The 19,496-nt window shown below is 39.8% G+C and overlaps 2 protein-coding genes across 2 annotated transcripts; both read right to left on the bottom strand.

The window, feature by feature from the left end:
• Positions 1–3,175: 3,175 nt before the first annotated feature.
• On the bottom strand, positions 3,176–10,628 carry grk7a (G protein-coupled receptor kinase 7a). The gene is made up of 4 exons (XM_074688702.1): positions 9,966–10,628; positions 8,056–8,511; positions 5,177–5,457; positions 3,176–4,753 (listed from the first exon to the last, which is right to left on the bottom strand). The coding sequence occupies exons 1-4, from the start codon at positions 10,560–10,562 to the stop codon at positions 4,414–4,416; spliced, it is 1,674 nt and encodes a 557-aa protein (XP_074544803.1). The 5' UTR covers positions 10,563–10,628; the 3' UTR covers positions 3,176–4,413.
• A 5,993-nt stretch (positions 10,629–16,621) lies between these two features.
• On the bottom strand, positions 16,622–19,235 carry fbxo36b (F-box protein 36b). The gene is made up of 4 exons (XM_074689334.1): positions 19,137–19,235; positions 18,659–18,767; positions 17,821–17,993; positions 16,622–17,571 (listed from the first exon to the last, which is right to left on the bottom strand). The coding sequence occupies exons 1-4, from the start codon at positions 19,230–19,232 to the stop codon at positions 17,083–17,085; spliced, it is 867 nt and encodes a 288-aa protein (XP_074545435.1). The 5' UTR covers positions 19,233–19,235; the 3' UTR covers positions 16,622–17,082.
• Positions 19,236–19,496: the final 261 nt, after the last annotated feature.

Here is a 19,496-nt window from a genome sequence, read left to right as displayed (position 1 = left end):
AACACTAAACCACATTTTTTTCTGTTCAGGTATGAAATAACTTTAACTTGTCACTCTGAGGGTGCTTTACTTTTTCTGCTATTTTGTACAACAGTATAAAGTATTTGAGAATTTAAAACAAAAGTTATAGTTTATCATTAAATAATAATTTTGATTAAAGAGCTGGCACATCCTGGTGGATTAACCATTACAGAAACAAAGTATTTTGGTACTGAACTATAAAGGCTACTGCTATTTAAGGCAGTGAGGGCCAACACCTTACACTGGGTGGTTCTCTAATAGTTTATTAAGCACTGTATATGTCCCCTTTTTTATTAATAGGAACATTTGGATCATTATTTTCTAAAATTATATTAATCTAGTCTTTCGTGCAACCATTAATGTCACCCTAAAAATACATTTTTAACGTTGTTTGAAACATGTTCAGTATGTAGTTGAGATTAACTAAAGCGTATGAACCGGGGGCGTCAACAATATTAGAGACTGGCGGAGAAAAATATCATACTTTAAAAAAAAAATTAAGTCGTGTGCTTTTATTTTGAAAGCACGACACAGCGTAGTGTGACTGGGACCCCCTTCCTTATCGGCTCTAATGAGATTTGAGAGGCGGGAGATGGCAGGAGGTGACAGCAGGTTGTCCAAGGACAATCTTTCTTTGAATGAGGTAAAACTGTAAGGACGACGTGAATACAGCTTGTTTATGACGTCATGTTGTTAGTTCACATTCATATTCAGAAACCAAATCTTTTGAATGAAGTCATCTCAGTCTTGGGATTGTTCTTGTCCATTATTTAACTTTAAGTTATGTTATAAACAGAATTGACAGTGTATGAGCGTATACATCTACAAATTGTATGTAATGTTGTCTGTTGTCTGTAGGAAGAAGTATTATATAATAGTGGTAGATATTTTACAGGAGTTTACAAAAAAAAAGTGGGAAAATGGAATTGCTTGCTTGTATTATATTGTAGTCACTTTAAGTTAATTAATGACACATTTCTGCTCAAAATATTTGCAGGCATGTCAGGTTTCTAATATGCCCACACACACACACACACGATCCCCCTGGGGGATCGTAAAAAAATACCTTTCAAAATTAAAAATAATTTACAACTGACATTTCATCAATTATTTTAAACATATTAGCAAAAAGTCTTAAATAGTATAGAAAACCATGAAAAAGAAAATTGTTTGACCTGATTTCCACATTTCTGTTTTGCCACAAAATCCCTGAATAAACCAGAATAATGACGCCACCTACAGAGTTCACAATATATACTCATAGGTTGTCTAATCGTTTATTAATAAGTTAGAAAAAGTATCATGGGCCTTTGGTTTTAATTGCTCACTTTGTCTGTTTTAAGATTGGTAGTGTATCCAATGGCAAGGGCTCCCCAGTCTCTGGCACCCCTACTTTTGGGGTCAATGGCTAAAAAGTTTTGAAACCCCTGCTTTACGTGTTGTTATCTAAGAAAATCAACAGTATCTCATGATCATAGAAATATAACCAGACACAAGCTTCAGAAGTTTCTTTGCATAAAACTATCTGTACATTAATAAGTTGGCACAAAGTGAAGAGAAAGGTCAAACTGGGATTTGAGCTGTACTGTACAAGTGAGATTGTGTCTTGGTGAACTGCTATCTCAAGCTCAACCCTGCCAACACTGAAATGTAAAACCTGCAGCCACACGAGGGAGCCAGAATCTACAGCTACAGACAGAGTGAGCACTTAATAACAGTGTGGTCCAGACATGTAGCTGCCACAGGGCCGGAGGAGGTCAGTGTGGCGTTTTAAATTCCTCCTGTCTGCGTCTTGAGGTTTTCCCCCATCGACAAATCGATGTCAACGAATCCACATGATTAAATGTGCCAGCAGTTTATGTAACATCACTTGATAGCTGCTGGTAAATGAGCTTAGAGTGTAGCTGCTGTGGATCCTTGTTCTATTCCTAACCATTTAAAACCACCTGTCCAAGCCTGAAGCCAAGCTTTTGGCTTTCCAATGAGCCAGGTCAAAGATGATTTGGATTTGTGCCAGGCGTATGGCACTAAGTCTACTTCTCTTCAAGTCACCAAGTATTTCTGACATGTCCTGAAACATAGTTCTATTCCTCACTATCATGTGCATTCACCTGTAACTATTCCCAGAGGTCAGAAGACATCAAGTCAGTGTCAACAGAAGTCTGATCATACCCGACTGCCCTAATTTCACCTCCATCTACCAGCCTTCACAGCCCTGAGGCGGCACCATCAGCAGAGGCTCTGTCCTTCACTGTCAGCAAGTCTCCTGTCCCCAAGTCCTGCTGTATGTCAGATAATCTCTCAGGGTTTAGCTGGAGAACGAATCCACCTAGGCGTCTTCTGAGCTCTCACTGTCCTTGAGTGGCAGCGCTGTAAACAAGTGCTGAGAACATCCAAAAAGAACAACATAAAACATGATTTCATCCTTTCGACTTCTAAAAGAGTGGGAATGAAGGAGGTCAGAGGTCATTCAAAGTGAACAATCAGCATACGTGTAAGTATTCAAGTATCCACCCTTATTTTTCTAAGATTCACTCTCAGAGGACATCCATGGTGTCACCTTCCAATTCTCTACATTCAAAGGCATCAGGGAGATTTTTACATTTACCTTTTTCTCTGCACAGCACATTTACTGAAAAGTAAAAAAAAAAATCACATCAAAATGTGTCAAAACAATGTTTTTCAGCTCAGCCTTGCTGTTATTTTTTGTTTTAATCTGCCAAGTAGCTGTAACATTGAGATGCTTCAAAACCTGAAGGGGGATTTGAAGCTGATTTAAGCAAAGAAGGTGCAAGGATAACACTGGTTATCGCCTTATCAGCTAAGAGTTGAACTTGCCAATTTGCGGCAGCCTGGAGCACAGCCTGGCTGTAGTCAGCATCCTGGAGGGGATTATTGCAGCTGATATTTTTAGGTTTTACTCCACAGTCCTCACAGCACTTTCTCTATGGATATATATATATATATATATATAGTCCAAACAACATCCATAACATTTTACAACTCTCTGACACTGGCGGTAGATGTGCTCTTCTCAAAGTCTGAAGACAACGAGAGCCACATAAATTCTAATAACCACAGAAGAAACACAGGTTTTTAAAAGACATCTTTTAATTTATTCAAATGATTCAACATTTAAGGAAATTTCTGCTTTACATCTGCCAGTCCTAGAGTAGCAATTCATTTTCTGGTATATTTACAAGTATATGTGTCATATATATTTATATCGTATTAACATTACTGTAAAAACTCAACTCTGCCCAACATCTGGAAGTTCAAAAACTCAAGCAAATAATTACCCTGAGACAAGTAAACAAAAATAACAAGGACTTTCTTTTGAACTAACCCAAATCGCTATTCTTCAAAAACCACAGCAGTGGGGTGTTTTTTTTTTTTTAATTTCCAAATCTGGCTAGTTTGAGTTATTTACATTTATCTCAAACTAAAAGAAGCTCTGAAGCTTCACAGTGTTTTAGGGTCATGAACAGGGCAACCTACGTGATCCTGGTACAGGAATTTATGCCCAACTCCTCTAAAAAGTTCCTCTTTCATGTGCAGTAAGTTACTGCTATTTCTGCTCTTATCTCTCTCCCAGCATCCCAGGGCTACATAGTTCTCGCTAAGTTGAGCCTCATAGCACCAACAGTAGAGGGATTCAGTGAAGAGGTGTCTCGAATTCTTAGATTTTTTTAAATATGTGCTAAATTTAAAATTACTTACATGGTCGCCTTCCTCTCTGTGCATAGATATAATTCTTTATGTACAATACATACAACAGCAATATTTGCTTTTCTAAATTTATAAAACTAAAATTTTGGGCGGAAGGAAACCCGCCCGAATAGAAATGGAGTGATCGGTAAAGGATCACAGAGTAAAATACGCAGCACTAGAATTATCTCCATGCCTGAAAAGCCCTCTTTGTTATGGAAATAGTGAGACCCTCTGATGGCATAAACAAAGGGGGTAAAAAGGTGAGTCGTGGCTTTTAGTCAGTTTGGATTTAGACATTTTCATCACAAAGTCAATCGGCACAAAGGCCTTTATCGTACTACTCTAGTGGTTGTATTGTTGTTAAATTACTCTGAGCAGTCTTTCTGGGTTGCAAGTCTACATTACGTATGTGTATTTACATAAGAAGCTGTGAACCAAAGAAATGATGTTTAAAATACATCATCACATCCTCAATATTTTACTGAACCTCGCCCCGAAAGCAGGAGTTCTCTAAACCACGAGCATCTTTACTAGAGAGGACCTGCACATCTATCTCAACGTAGATGCTGATGCTCACCTCTCTCCATTCATCTTGTGCATCCATAATACCTTTCATCTGACCAAGAAACAAACAAATTATTGAGTGTTAGAGCAGATCAATTATACCACACATGAGGCTTCTCACAGCAATATACATGTGCCAGATTTCTTTTCATCGTCAGGATCCCCGCCACCTTCTTTCCTGTTGGGGTCATTGAGCTCGTCAAACAGTCCGGTGTCAACCATCTCTTGCTGCCACTGAATGGCCACAGCCCCTGTGCTGAACTCCTTGAAGAATTTGTCGTCCTTGGCATCAAACTCAATGCCTTTGATCTCAGAGAACTCAGCGATGTCGCCGGTGTCCTTTGCATATACGACATTGGGCTTGGGTACCCAGGGAGGAGGCACGAGCCCGGCCTCCAGGCGGGGGAAGTTGATGGACTTGAACCACTCGTGCTTCCTGGGATCTTCCATGTTGTTCCTGTGCAGAAGACGAGAGTCAGTGTTTCAGAAGGATGAAAAGAGAGCAGGATGCAACACTTCTGTTTCAGTTTCAGTGAAGGTGAAGTTTTCTCAATCATGCGTTACCCTGTGTGCTGCAGGTTTGGTCTTGTGGTTAAGATGCTACAGTCCTTGATGTCTGAATTTAACCTAAAGCCCTTTACTGCGGATCATTTCTCTCTCTTGATTTTAAAAGTCATATGTTGCTTTTATCGTACTGGTTCATAGATTCAGTGTAACATAAAAAAGCATGTTGCTGTAAAAAGAAGCACCAGTAAAACAAGTAAAAAAAAATGATAATAAAAATAATCGAGCAGTATGCATAATCAAAAATTTGAATATTGTGCCAGTCTCTTTTATTTGAGTTCGTGTATTCATGTCAGAGGTATACAGGGATTCTTACTTCATGCCCAGGCGCTCTTCGATCTTCTTTTTGAGGAACTGCTGGATGATGTCCTTGGTTGGGGCATCGAAGCACTTATGCTCCCACTTGGGCTCCTCGTTGAGAATACGACGCTGTACCTCCTCCTTCTCTACTTTCTCTTTCTTGCTCTCAGGCCCTTTGAAAGGTGTGTAGCCAGCCACCATCTCATAGATACTGCAGCCCAGGGCCCACCAGTCCACTGATGTCCTGTAGGGAGTTTTATTAAGGAGCTCAGGGGCCATGTATGCTCCTGTACCAGCCTGTAGGGAGGAGTAGAAGAAAACTGAGCAGAGGTTTTAATGTAATCTTTAAGAAAGAAATAATAAGTAGTGATAAAAAGTAATGCATTTCATATCATTTTAAGAAACTTTTGGATGTGTAATTTTTGTTGACTAGTTAAAGTCTGACATATATTCTGAGTACACGTAGTGTGGTGAAACAGTCACTGGCTAACAATGCCAATAAAAGGTGACAGGAAACAGCTAAATGGTCAAATTAAGCAGGGCCACTCATCCTGAGTAACTCAGGACTCTTAAATCTTAACTCCAGCCTTCAGTGTTCTTGTATTGTCAATGTCTGTGTAACTTTCACCTTTTCCTCTTACGCTCACTCTCTCCCTTCTCCTCTTCCCCTCACCCTCTCTGACCTAAACTGCAGCCTCGGACCAGCAGCTTAATCCTAATGCTAAGCCTACTACCTGTCAAGAGTCATGTATGTCTACACACTGACAGAGTTGCCCAGGCTCTTATATAAAGGCTGGCCATTTTTGGAAACCTATGTCACCAGCAAAGGTACGCAACATCCGGACTACACGTAGCCGTGCTCCTGATTTTTTATCTGTTTACAATGACGGCAAACTAGCACTGAGATGAGGTCCTGAAGAAACACACTTTTGCACATTTTTAAAGACACAAAGTGCCCTGTAAGAGGTTGCATCACATATGCTTTTACAACTTCTGTAGCTGTTAGACTAAAAATAATTCATTATATTGCATCACAGACTGAGCGCAACAAATGCGCTTTTGGTGCGCAAGATCCTCCCTGCACTCAGTGACAACACTTGGTCACAAATGACCGTAGGTTGACCTTTCAGGCTGATAATTAAAGAAATAATATGACAGCTAACTTTACCACATTTAAATAGGTTTGCAAGCAAAAGCTGCCACTTTGTTGACTCCAACGCCACCAAACATTTAAATCAACAAAATTCCTGCACTTGCCATTTTGATTTCCCTTTGCGTTTTTTGAAACTACTTGTGTAAATTTGCAATATGTGTATTCTTTGGTAATAGGTTAAACCTCACAAATAAAGAACCAGCACACTCTGGTCCATCATAAAGGCCAAACTCTGTTATGTAGAATCACACAGGTTACAAAATTATCACCTAAATTGATCTAATCTTGGTTCAAACAAGGAACAGATCTCATTTGTCAACCCCAGTTTAAGTCACCTTGTTTGCAAGCTAACATGTCTGAATATATTCAACATAGGTTTTTACCTGGATCTGTCAATCTAATCAGGGACAGACTTGTGTAATGCCACTAAGAGGATTAGAGGACCAAAGCCAGCCTTGCCTGTAGGAGGTTAGTCCAGTCATTTTGGCTGGCTGAGGAGCATCAGAGTACTGGATAATGAGCTTACTGGACTTTCATGGAACTGAGAGCTTACTCTTTGCTACTGCAAGTAAGTCTCAAAGAAACTCTGAAAAGGAAACTCTTTTGCTGTTCTTAATTTCATTTGGTCACACATTGTTTAGTGTAAGTAGGTGTGATACACTGTGGGTGGTTTAATGCAATAATTGGAAATTGATATTAAAATGTACTGTTAAGCACTGTGGTTCTTTCTTCCATCTGTGGTTTTTGAAGGTTATGGTAGTCTCCCACAAGTACAATCCATCTTTGTTGGAACCTGACCCATTTTTAGGCCTCACTGATTGGTCTGGAAGGCAATCATGACCACTTAGATACCACTAACCACCTGTGCGGCCATGTGATGTTACGACAGGCTGAACTCACAGGTGACATAAATGCTTGAGTCACAATCAAGAACATCAGGAAACAGGCTTCATAAAGGGCTGTTGGGTGTAACTGCAGCACAGAAACTTTCTCAAAGTAATACCTCTACAGGAATAGAAACATCTCTGCAAACACATTGCCACGGGACACTTCTCTTATTCATTGACGGTTAATTTTCAGGGCAGTGGAACTCCATGTCTCTGACGTAGCCCCTGACAAAATGGTGGCCTATAATTGGCCATGCTATAATCTGTCGCTCAGGATCAATTGAGTTATATAATGGATTCAGAGTCACTCATTGCACAGATCTTTAAGTGGTAATCCCTGTCCGGATTTAAAGTCAAAACCCCACCAAGACTGACAGCATGTGCAATAGCCTGAGCTCACAGACCGCCCTCTTTACATGAGTGAACTGGCAGTTAAAGATGTAGACCAGACCAGATCACCTATCACCTGCTCCCTTTTCCCCTCTCTTTGTTTTCCTGTGCATCAGTTTGTGTTTGCTCTCTTAAAACCATACAAATGTGCATTGAGCTGTCAGCATCTTCTTAGCTGAAAGGTCAGCTTCACACCACAAAGCCAGGGTCTCTGACCGCTCTCTGTGCCATGCAACCTCAGGAACTATGAATAACACATGAGACGACCCTTGAGAATGGACATGTCACCATGATGTGAAATATCAAGTTGCTAACATAACACCACAGGGTTCCCTTGTGTAAAAAATGTCATAAGAGTAAAACTTGGTGTTCTTTGCGAATATCTTGACACAGTTCATCATTTGTACCATTTGTGTTTGTTGCAATTTAAACCAGAAGGTCACTGTCTTGTGCACATCTACTCACCATCTGGGTGACGGTCTTCTCAGGACTAATCTCAATGGCCAAACCCAAATCTGAAAGTCGGCACTGGCCTTGGCTATCCAGCAACACATTCTCTGGTTTCATATCACGGTATACGATATCCATGGCGTGCAGATGCAGAATGCCAGTCGTGATCTGCCCTGTGTAGTGGATGACGCGTTTCATCTCAATTCCCTTGTCCACACCTTTTCCATCATAACCCATGTTGTAAATGTGATACTTGAGATCTCCTCCATTCATCAGGGTCATGACAAGGCACAGGTGGGTCTTGGTGTCATAAGCGTATCCCAGGTTGACCAAAAACAGACTGTTAACCTTTTCCAAGATCTTCTTCTCCAACAGGGCCATTTTCTCACCACCCTTCTTCTTCAGTCGCTTTTTACACAACTTCTTGCAGGCATACATTTGACCTGTGTTCTTGACTTGAACAGCACACACCTGTGGGAAGACAAAATGATTTTTTAGGGTTCATAAAAAGGAGGAATTTTCTACCAAAGTTATTCAGAAGTTTTTCTTTTAAAGGATTAAAATCCATTTTCCAGGGTCCAACCATATGAACTATTGGCACTAGGCCTCTATAGGCAGAAGAGGAACCATTACACTTCACTGTTCTGAAGACTAAGATCTATAATCACTGTAAGTCATTTAAAAACTTTGGTGTATCAAAGGGTCTTTCAGGTAAACTGCTAATAAAAATAAAATACACTTAGTATTTCTCATGTGTAGGTTAGATCAGATTGGGTTATCAATCTGTGCTGGCGCATATTACATCACACTTTTTTAAATTAAAATTTATCTGATTATATTATCCTTTCACACAAGTGCAGGAGGATATGTTTCATGCAAAAAAAAATCTCTCATAACTGATCCTTACAGAGTACACTCACTCAGGATCCGGTTAGCACACAGCATAAGGCCTTCTTGTGAAATCAGCATTTAAAACAGATACCCCGGTTGGACATGGTTATTGTAGTTCCTTTCACAAAGAGCTCAACTAGGAGTATGTCGATTTAACATCACTTCATGTATTTCTGTAAAGTCCTTTCTGTATTTCTTTTTATTTACTTATCTCCAGATGTGTCCAGAAGCTAGCTTGATGCCATCAGTGGCCTTCCTAAAGCTTAACACTACTATGAGGTTCCTCAAGGCTTGTTTGTGGGTCCTCTGTGTATTAAACACTTAGCTAAACTAGTGGATGTTCAGACACCTCTCGTCATTCATCTTTAGGCTTTTAGACGACTGAAAATAATGTATACTACTTTCTTTTATCTCTGCAGGTAACACGACTGTGTGCATTACTGTTTGTCAGACAACTTCAAACCATCTACTGTTGAATGATTTTATATTCTTTGTTGTTGTTTTTGACTTTTCTATTTTCAACATGAGCTGTGAACTGAGACAGAATTTGGTCTCAATTATGCAATGGTGGTTTGGACTGATAGGTGTACGAATTATTCTGGCTGTCTGCCAGGTTTACCAAAGAGATAACTCTCATGAGTTTTGTCTATATGTAGATTTTACATTCCATCTTATAAGATATGATTTCCATTGGTTTTAGAGGTACCTTGCTATGCCACATGATCACCTTGAGGTAAGGCAAATCCACAGGATTGTATAAGGCATGATCTCTTGTCCTAGAAAATCCTTTCTTATGGTTCAAAGAAAATACATCCTTTAGCTTTATAAACAGAATTAAACTGTTTATGCCCTGGAATAATCTTCTGTAGCACAAACAAACACATGAATGTAACTTCTGATTGAAATTAGAGATAGTATCAATACCTAAGGGGGATTTTAAGAGTCCTGCAGGTTGATCATGTTTAAAGATGAATTACCTGACACAACACATGTTTCAACAGAAGTTAAGATTGTAGAGTAACTTTCATGCTTACCTCTCCGAAGCCTCCTTTCCCCAGAGTTCTGAACTCATAGAAATATTTGTCGGAGATGGGCTGTTTCTCATACTCTTTCCATTGGAGGAATTTATCAAAGAACGGGCTGGCCTGGTAATCTGTGAAGGGTTTGTCTTTGAGATATTCACGTACACCCTCCTGGACTTTGCCCTTCATCACCTCATCAAAGTTGGCATCTGTCACTGACTTGCATTTTTCAGCAGCTTCCCCAGCGAGGAAAGACAGGAAGTTCTTGGATTCTGGCTTGCAAAAATTCTTGATGATGTTTTGGCGGGCTTTGTCTTTTGCTGCACCTTCAGCCAGGTCCCAATCATAGAGCTCATCCAAGAAATCAGCAGCCAGCTTGTAATCTTTGTTGTTTGCCAGGAAGTTGCGGAAAAACTTCTTGCCAATAGGCTGCCTTTCACAAAGTGATGTAAAGTCCTTTTCAATAGAAGCCCGTGTTCCAGCACATTGCTCAGGCTTGGGAAGAGACAAGCTTCGACGTCGCTTTTTCATCTCCTTGTCATCACCACCCTGGGCTTTTAGGTAGGCCGTGTTGGCCACCAAGTTATCCAGTCCCCCCATGTCACACATCTTGGCGGCTGTTTGTGGTCTGTCCCCCCTAAGTGACTGGGTTCTTCAGTGGCCCTCTTACAACCGGTGCAGGGTCTTTCAGAATGTGTGTATCAATGTGAGAGCGCAATTCTCTCCAAAGCCAGCCAGCAAATGAGCTCCTTAACCCAGCCTACCTGGAATCCGAAGACACACTGACACACCCAGTAATTACTCATTTAGAATTAAATACCAGGGAGGGATTTTGGCTTAAGGATCTTTGTGTGGTCTATTCGAGGATGCTGTGCACGGAAAGGGAATCGTAAGCGGGCTCTGTCCTAAGAGGCTTTGTAGCCCTCTATATTTGCTCTTTGTGTTCAGTAGTCTCCAACTATGGTCCTATGTATTCTGTTGACTGTGCAGTAAATGGTGAGACAGTTACAGATATACGAAGAAGAAAAAGGGATACCTTTGCAAAACCTTCCCTTCTAAATTTTTGATTCCTTCTACAAAGTAACGAGGAACCATTTGGTATTTACATATAATTTAAGCATAAAATTAAGTCAGGACCCTTGTGCAGAAAGTTGATGAAATAGTCCCTGGGACAGTCAGTATAGTCTGGCCTGGCCGAGCAGTACAGTTGAATTTCTTCACATCCTTCTCTTTCCTCCTCCCAGTCTCAGCGTAGCAGGAACTTTAGGGAGCTTACCCTTAATCTGTCTGCTTTATTTTGGCCACTTGCTCTTTCATACTTACTTTCATCAGTGACCAACAATATAGAATGAGCAATCTTTGAATTTACTGCATTTTATGACTTACTTTATAATTAATTTTACAATCTCTTGCTGTCATGTGCATATGATATTTCTATAACTGTAAAATGATCTTAAACTGAATGCTGACTTGGTTGGAAAGAGATGCTTCAATTCATTTTTTGTCAGCATTTGTAAATGTGTTAAAACAAAACATATGACTGTGAGTAGTTTCTGGAGGATGTGTGTATGAATGTTTCCCACTTTTTGTGGGAGATGAATATCTGCTGTATGTGGTCAATATTGAAAAAAATGCATTAAAATTTAGTCCAAGCTGTGTTTTTACAGCCTCTTCAAATAAAATACTTAATTGCAGCAGATGTGTATTTCAATGTAAGGAATCAATAAAACTCCTTGTCATGTTGTTTGTTTATTGTTCAATTTAAAAGTTCAGAAAAGGTCCACAGGTAAATTAACCAGAGGATTTATTTTTTATTATTATTTTTTAATATATATTTTGCAAATTGGGAAAAGTAAAAAAAAAAGTGTCATAGTATCTCTTCAATCGAAAACTATGCATTGTGTTGTTGGGAGTAGTAGCTTGTATGTGTTTAGATGTGTGCACAAATGTATTTCTGAGCGACTGGCAAAAGAAGGACAGAAAGAAACTCTCTTGGTTTATCGCCTGGTAACCGAGGGGCATTGGTTGACGAGATCAAAAGTCAGCACTCAGAAGAAGAGATCAATGTGGCACCAGAGCTTCTTTTCACCAGGTGGTCTATAAAAAGCCTGAGGAGTATGAACTCAATCACGTGACAGTGCCGAGGTCAATCCGAGGATACACTTGATGACTTACTGCGATACCACACACAAAAAGACAGACGAAGATTTAAGTGTATAGGTATTCTACAGGTCATGGTTCAATGTAGCTCTTTGAGTCAATCTTTAGTCTCATTTTACCAAAATTATTGTTAGGTTGCTTTGGGATCTATTGTGGAGCACTACATTAATAATGTTTATGAATAAAATGTTTCTCTTCTATTGTTTTATTGTATTTCATTTGACCATCAGTATGATAAATTATATTTCATTTATTTCGTTGCTCTGCAATGACCTTCTGTACGGCTATGACCATGTGGGCTAATTTAGTAACGTAACCCTTGGATAATATTAGCTAATCCTTTCTCAAATGGTCCCAAGCCCTCAGTCCTCAGCAAGCTCTCAGTGTCCCGCAAAAAGATCAAGGGCTTTGCTTGCCGTCAAAGAGCTACAGACCCAGACCTTCTGACTTTAAAGCCTGGGGACAACCGCACAGAGGAACCAGCTGGATTAGTTCCAAAAGTAGAAAAACATGCGTGATCGGGTCCACTTAACAGAGTAGAAACAAGAACAGTGCTTGTGTTACACCAAATAATAGAGTAAGATTTAAAGTTTTATAAAGAAAGTAAAACGTAAAAAATGTCCGCGGCCAATATCAAATATGTCAAATGTAAGTCATGTTGCAAAGGGATCATAGTGCCAGTAAGAACTTAAGCCTCCTAAGTGGATGAAAAGAGACTACAGGTTTCATCTTTCAGTGGGTCAGGTAAGGCAGAGTGCTGATAGCTGAATCTGTGCGGGTTTCCCTTTTTACTCTGTGGTGCATACCAACAGATAACAGGGGCTGTTTACAAACTCAGCCCTAAAAACTAATTACTAACAAAAATACCATTCAGTACAAGAGTTTTTTTGGTGTCATATAAAGTGGGCAAGGGCAGTTTAGAGAGTAAGCAAGGTTACTGCAGTTTGTTTGTCGGGATGTGTCGGGGTGGGATTAAAAGAAATTATTGTTCCTTTCCTTCTCTTCTTTGTGTCCGATATTTGGTATTTTTCTAAATGCGATGTTTGATCTTTGATCACCCCGTCATAACCTTGGGAGGATTAACCCTACCTCAGGATGAAGGAAAGGTTAAGATGAGCAGAGTACTCTCATCCTAGCCCCCACATGGTCTGCTGTGTGGTCTTTTTAAGTGGTCTGACTCCATCCTCTTATGGGTTTTCCCGAGCTCTAAAGAGGCAGTGGTCAGAAAATATTCTGAGAAGAGCAGAGGAAACAATAAACAGGAAGGTTTTTGTGGAAGCAGTCAATCCTCCTGCCATTGTGCTAACACTAATTAAATCAGAAGCCGTGATTTCTTACTTCAGGGAATCAGAGCATGAATGGTTGTCTCCATATGTCGATCCTGTGCCTGACAAGCGGTGTCTTCCAGTCTCCCATATCAGCTTGTAGTAGCTCCATCTTCTTGACCAATCTTCGAGGTTAAGCAAAGAAAAAAGTCATAAAGAGTGTAAATGATACACAACCTTATGAAGAGACACAATACTGATCAGTTAATTTTGAAATCATAGCTCCTGTGTGGTACAGCTGCTTTTTTCTGATGCATTGAAATTGATATTGTGACATAAATCACTCAAAATAAGGATAATAAAAATAATGACAGTGAGTATACTTAAATATGAATTATTACAAAGCAGACAATGCCAGTAGGAGTATATCACCACAAAAATATCTCCCAACCAAAACAGCCAAGACCAGCCCTGTAATGTGGAACCTTTACCTCGATTCACCTGATTCAAGGTAAAGGGTGGCATCAGGGTGCAAAGTCCAAAGGCTGGTCCAGGCCACAAAGCTCCTGCAGACTATGATTTTGGCAGCTCTAGTGCAGAGTTATACAAAACAAAAGCAAGCTGCCAGGTGTGGAGCTGTTTGTGAAATAGAAAAGTTCTGTTACTACTCGTCTCTCTAGAGGAAAATTAACTTTTCTCTGCACCTTCGGAGTAAAGCAGGTCAAGTGCTAAAGAGGGCTCAACCTGGTGACCTCACAGATTTGATTGTCTTTCTTTGAAAGACTGGTTCAGTAAGAGGAGTGTGATTTGAGCAATTGCCCCGTCTGATCTGGAGCTGGATGGTGATTGAGATTTTGGTGACCAAAGGAGATTTCCTTGCTAGATGTTTTATCAGATCTGAGGTCATATGCTCTAGACGCTCACGTGAATTGAGTACATGAGCTCATCATCAGATTACCATCTGGCAGTGAGTTGGATCAGATAGCAGGATAAGGCTCCAACATAATACCCAAACATGTTGTGAGGGTTTTCCTGGAATACCTGATTCGAAGCTTCGTCCATAATTATTTCAATCGTGACCCAAAATCTGGCAGAGATTTGAGGTCTCTACTGGTGCAAGTCCTCAACCCAAAATGATGCAGAAGGAAATGTCCAGGCTGAATGAAGATGGTGTCCACATCTGGTTGGTATCAGGAAATCAAGGTCCAGGAGACTATACCTGACAGGCAGAGAGAAGTGAATGACAACAGTCGTAATAATGGATTTGTCAGCTTTGATAGATGACTTTCTGACAACCGTTTATAATCATTCATCCGTCTTAAAGTACTCAGCCATGTCCATGTGCCCCTTGAGTACAAGTAAAACCGCAAAGAATTTACAGAGTCTGAAGCACAGATGAAACACCAACAAAGTCAGTGGTGAGCTGCCACTATAAATAAAATTTATAGCCCAGGCCAGTGGCACAGGTGGCTGCAACACACTTCTGGCTGATCTGTGCTCAAACTGTCTCAAGCAGGTAGTTTCATTGCAAGAGAGATAATTCTATTCCAAGGCTCATTTACTAAATAAATCTGAAAAAAAACAAAAAAACATTAGCATTTCAGCAGGCCCTTCAACCCTTTAAGGACTCATCAAAGTTTAGTCCAAAAGGCAACCAGACTTGGCTGACAAACAGGAAGTCAGATGAAAGGGTGAAAATGTCAGTGCGGCTGATGATGGTACAAGCCTTACCAGCAGACTCTGCCCCCTAGAGGACTGTCATATACCTGCACAGCACTCATAATCCAATCAAAAGTCACACGTTAGCTGAGATTTAAAGGGATACTGATCATGATATGACTGTATCAGACTCACTGGTTGAACAGATGGAAAGCCTGGAAGACAATAAAGTTCATTTTATAGGTTCTTAAGATACAGTTTGTCAAATATCAATATAAATCAAAGAGTACCTATCTATTTGTGTTTGTATTTAACCATATATACAGTATAAATGCTTTGGGGAAGTGGCCAGCTGCATCTCAGAATGTCAGACAGTGGGCATCCACACACTTAATCTGAGCCATATGGTATTTACTGGCTTATAAAATGACCACATGGTGATAGGATTCTTGATATTCATTGCTGTAAGAACCCCTGGACAAACATAGCACGTAATGATGAATGACTCAAGTTCACTGTTTCAGTTTTATTTCTCATAAAACTTGCTGTCTGGCTAAATTTTATGTTTGAAGATAAAGTCTTTACACTTAAAGTAGTTGGATGGAAGAGCCTCTTTACCAGCGATATCAAGGAAACTTCCTGTGTTTTCATCTCAGATGAAAAAAAACAGGAACTGCATTTGTTTCTTAAGCTGATTACAACACAATAATAACAACCTCTTCGAAATAGGAGGTGCTTTGTACTATTTACTTCAGTAGAACCATAACATTTGGGAAGAAATACTGAGATGGTTAAATGAAAACTGTGTGAGATAGAGGGTCAGACCAAATCTAAATCCTAAAACAACGTTCAGCCTCTAAATAAACTTCAATGGACTGTTACTGGTTTTGGTTATCTATAAATTACTGGTCATATGTAAAATAACACTTATCTGTTAATTAACCCTGTTAAGCCTGACCCATCAAAAAAAATATAGCCAGAAATTTTTATATGTTTTGGAATTTAGATGTTTATTAACCCGTTTAACAAAATCCGCAAAAAGTATTGTCTTATCATTCTGTTTCTGATAAAGTTTTGTATCACATTTGACACATTGGGCGGTTATGGAAACCCATATAGTTAAGTTTTTAGTAAACGTGCATTCTTTCAATATAGAAAGTACTTGTGATATCACAAATGATAGTTTGGATCAGTGTTTCCCAATCCTGGTCCTGGAGGACCCCTGCCCTGCATGTTTTTTATGTTACCGACTCCTACACACCTGATTCAAATGATCAGCTCGTCATCAAGCTCTGCTCAAGCCTGATAACGAGCCATTCATTTGAATCAGGTGTGCTGGAGTGGGGTAACATCTAAAACATGCAGGGCAGGGGTCCCCCAGGACCAGGGTTGGGAAACACTGGTTTAGATGGTATTTTTACTTCAACTTCCTGAAAATAAGCGAGGCTTTCCATGGTGAAAAAAACTGTGTGGAGGATTTCACGGAAGCAGCCATCTTTGAAAGAGCCTAATGACAATTTCATCATCAGTTGTGATACTTTTGGCAAAATATTGTTAAGCATCACAATAAACATTATTAGGCATGCATTGACACTCACGGGAGAGTAAGGTCCTGACTCATCCACAAGTTACACGGAGTAAATTCACTAAATTGATGAATGATGAGCAAAATTAAGCAGAACTATGAATATAAATATATTTAATCCAGAACAGATGTACACTCTAAAAGGAAACATTTACTGTAGCTAAAACTTGTATAAACTACAATGTCTGTCTATATTTTCTGTTAATGTCAGTGTTAATGACAGTACTCTGTACACAGAATCATGGCACGGTAAACAAATAAAGCAATAGAATACAAACTGTTCAAAGAATTGGCAACTGAAAATCACAACACAAATAGTTAGAAAATACATTCAGCAACTCAAAGATGAATTGGAGAAATACTCAACTCTTCTGAGATTGATAAGTGTGTATAAATGTAACAGTAACTTTGAAACACACTAGGCAAGAATTTGGCATCAGCATTTACTTGGGGTCTGGTTCTATTCTGCACCGCAGTCCCCTCCACTGCACAGTTCATCATCTGGCTTCTGTACATCATCCAACCCCTTCTCAATGTCTTGCAATGTTTGGCCAGACACGGGTAAGGTAAACTCAGAACAAGTGTCAGGTTCAGGGCAAGGGTCAGCCTCACAGTAAGAGTTGGTGTCAAAGCCAGTGCCAGTCTCCGTGCCTAAGCTTGGATCGGGGATAATACGAGGTAGAGAGTCCAGATCAGGACCAGATAAATGGTCTTTCCCTGAGCTTTCATCAAGAGACTTTTCCATCTTTGTATCAGGATCAGGGATCTGCTCTTTCTGTTCCTCCTCAGACTTCAGCCTCCTTCGGCTAAGCAACTTCTGCAGTTGTAGCTTACTGGTGAAAAAGACGCTGCGCCAGCCCACCTCAAGTGCCAGTGATGCCACCTCAGCTGAAACTGTGCTGCAGTGTCTGTGCACTGTCTGCCCCCAAAACTCTTCTGAACAGTAAAGCTGAGGAGCAAAGCAATAGTTCAGTAAGTACTGCTGATTCTAATAAAGTTTCTATCTAAACAAATGAATAATGACTTTACATCTAAATAACCAGTAATTTGAAATTGCTTGCTTGCGCTGTATGTCACTTTGGACAAAAGCGTCTGCTGAATGAAATTATAGAACTTTAGAAAGGACGTCAGAGACAGAATTCAAATTGTATGATAGAGAAAATTTCTTCACTTATGTTTTTGTGTCTTCAGAACCTACCTTCCTGAATCTACGTGATGTTCGTCCAAGTTGATCCGCATCCTCCAGTTCTAGATAGCTCATTATGTACAGGAGTAAGGAGTCAGGCAGGCGTTCCAGATAATCAAACTGCCCTTGGCACAGAGCTTTGGAGTACTGCAAGATGTGACGTCCAAAAACCATACAGACCTCACCTGTGAAGAAGCCCATCATTAATAATATGTGTGTGGAAAATATTACTAATATTTTCCACACACAGATCAAATCCAAGGTCTATCAAGGCTTGATGAAAAATTCAGGTCTTTAGTGATGCGTCTTTCTTATGCTCCAAAATATTGACCAACGTGTTTATTCTTTTACATCTCTGGGCAGAACTCACATAAAATACTCTGTATTTACTGGTGCAAAGCCACAACGAGGTGGTATCAAAGGTTACAGCTTTTTCTGGATCAGTGTTTTCAGTTATGTCTTGGAGAATGCGATCCCTGTTATGAGCTTTTTGTTTGTTTCCTGCCCTTACTAACACATATACAATGAGAATTGTGTTTATTTCTTGTTCAATTTCTCTATATCATAAATATCAAGTCCAGCAGACATTTGATTTTGCATTGTAGGTGAGGCATACAGTTGGTGTTATTGACATCAATGCTGGAACTGTTCCATTCTTGGTTTTAAGTACCAGAATAATACGATTGTGTCATTGTTTGATTATTGACACTTGTTTCCAGCCATTACATAATGATATTGAACCCTTTATGATGGACAAATAGGAAAAAATAAAACTGTTAAAGAGAGCGAAGACCATGTGAGAAGGTGAGTGGTGTCTTCAGCTCTAAACATCATTGTTTAAATCCCTTACTCTGTAGCTGCGGGTCATCTAAGAAATCCTGGTAGGACTCTTTCAGCTCTCCAGGCTTTGTGCGCCTGTCCACAGTTCTCAAAGAAATCTTCCACCATCTCCATATTATCTGCAAGAGAGTGTTCAATTCATATTATTTCACATCAAGGTACAACAGTTCAAGTTTTCTTCTTAAAGGCACCTCTTGTAAGACATTTTACACTGAGTTAAAAGTTTTTATTTTTGTTTTATTCAAAGCAGGCTAATGCATGCAGCTTTTAAGCTCATTGGAAGGAAATCAGTAGTTTATGATACCAACGGTAAATGATTATCTGGCATTACAAGCTGTGCTAACATCTCACCTCACAGCCGTTAGTTTAGAAGTTAAAGCTAGCAAGATTGAGAAAAGTTTCCCACAGAGGCCATTTATCGGTTTTTTACACAGATGAGACGTTTCTTCACAGTGTAATGAGAGTCTTACTGAAGTGCTGATACTTACAAGGGACTTGGTGACGGATAAATAGTAAAAAGTCTTAATGGGCGCAGGTCCCATCCCAGAGATTTCAAACAGCGGGTCAGTTAACAGAGACGCCATGTCGAAGTGTCTATGTTGTTATGGCAACAGCGCTGAGGAGACGTTGGGAAGAATGTGTAAGCTAACCGGCGATAACATGCAAAATGCTACATGAAAGACCTCCTGATTGACAAGTGATAAACACGGCTTTAATTTGAGTTCTTATCAAAGACACTTTTATGGAGGGTTTACATACACTTTCCAAACATAAATAAAACGAATTCAGACCGTCCTCATCGATTCTTAGCTTCGATGAATCAACTAGTCGGGTTGCTTGCATGCTTC

This window comes from Halichoeres trimaculatus, unplaced genomic scaffold (genome assembly GCF_033239565.1).
Source record: "Halichoeres trimaculatus isolate MK-OKI-2021-1 unplaced genomic scaffold, fHalTri1.1 fHalTri1_scaffold_15, whole genome shotgun sequence".
NCBI lineage: Eukaryota > Metazoa > Chordata > Actinopteri > Labriformes > Labridae > Halichoeres > Halichoeres trimaculatus.
Note: the sequence above shows the minus strand (reverse complement) of the source record. Positions and strands in the feature narration are given on the sequence as shown.

Excerpts from the sequence above, each read along its gene's own strand:
- fbxo36b (XM_074689334.1), bottom strand. The coding sequence starts at position 19,232 with ATGGCGTCTCTGTTAACTGACCCGCTGTTTGAAATCTCTGGGATGGGA. Across the intron at positions 18,768-19,136 it reads TATCCGTCACCAAGTCCCTT|ATAATATGGAGATGGTGGAA; the intron begins GTAAGTATCAGC and ends ACTCTCTTGCAG. Across the intron at positions 17,994-18,658 it reads AGATGACCCGCAGCTACAGA|GTGAGGTCTGTATGGTTTTT; the intron begins GTAAGGGATTTA and ends GCTTCTTCACAG.
- grk7a (XM_074688702.1), bottom strand. The coding sequence starts at position 10,562 with ATGTGTGACATGGGGGGACTGGATAACTTGGTGGCCAACACGGCCTAC. Across the intron at positions 8,512-9,965 it reads GGAAAGGAGGCTTCGGAGAG|GTGTGTGCTGTTCAAGTCAA; the intron begins GTAAGCATGAAA and ends GTCTTCCCACAG. Across the intron at positions 4,754-5,176 it reads GAAGAGCGCCTGGGCATGAA|GAACAACATGGAAGATCCCA; the intron begins GTAAGAATCCCT and ends TCTTCTGCACAG.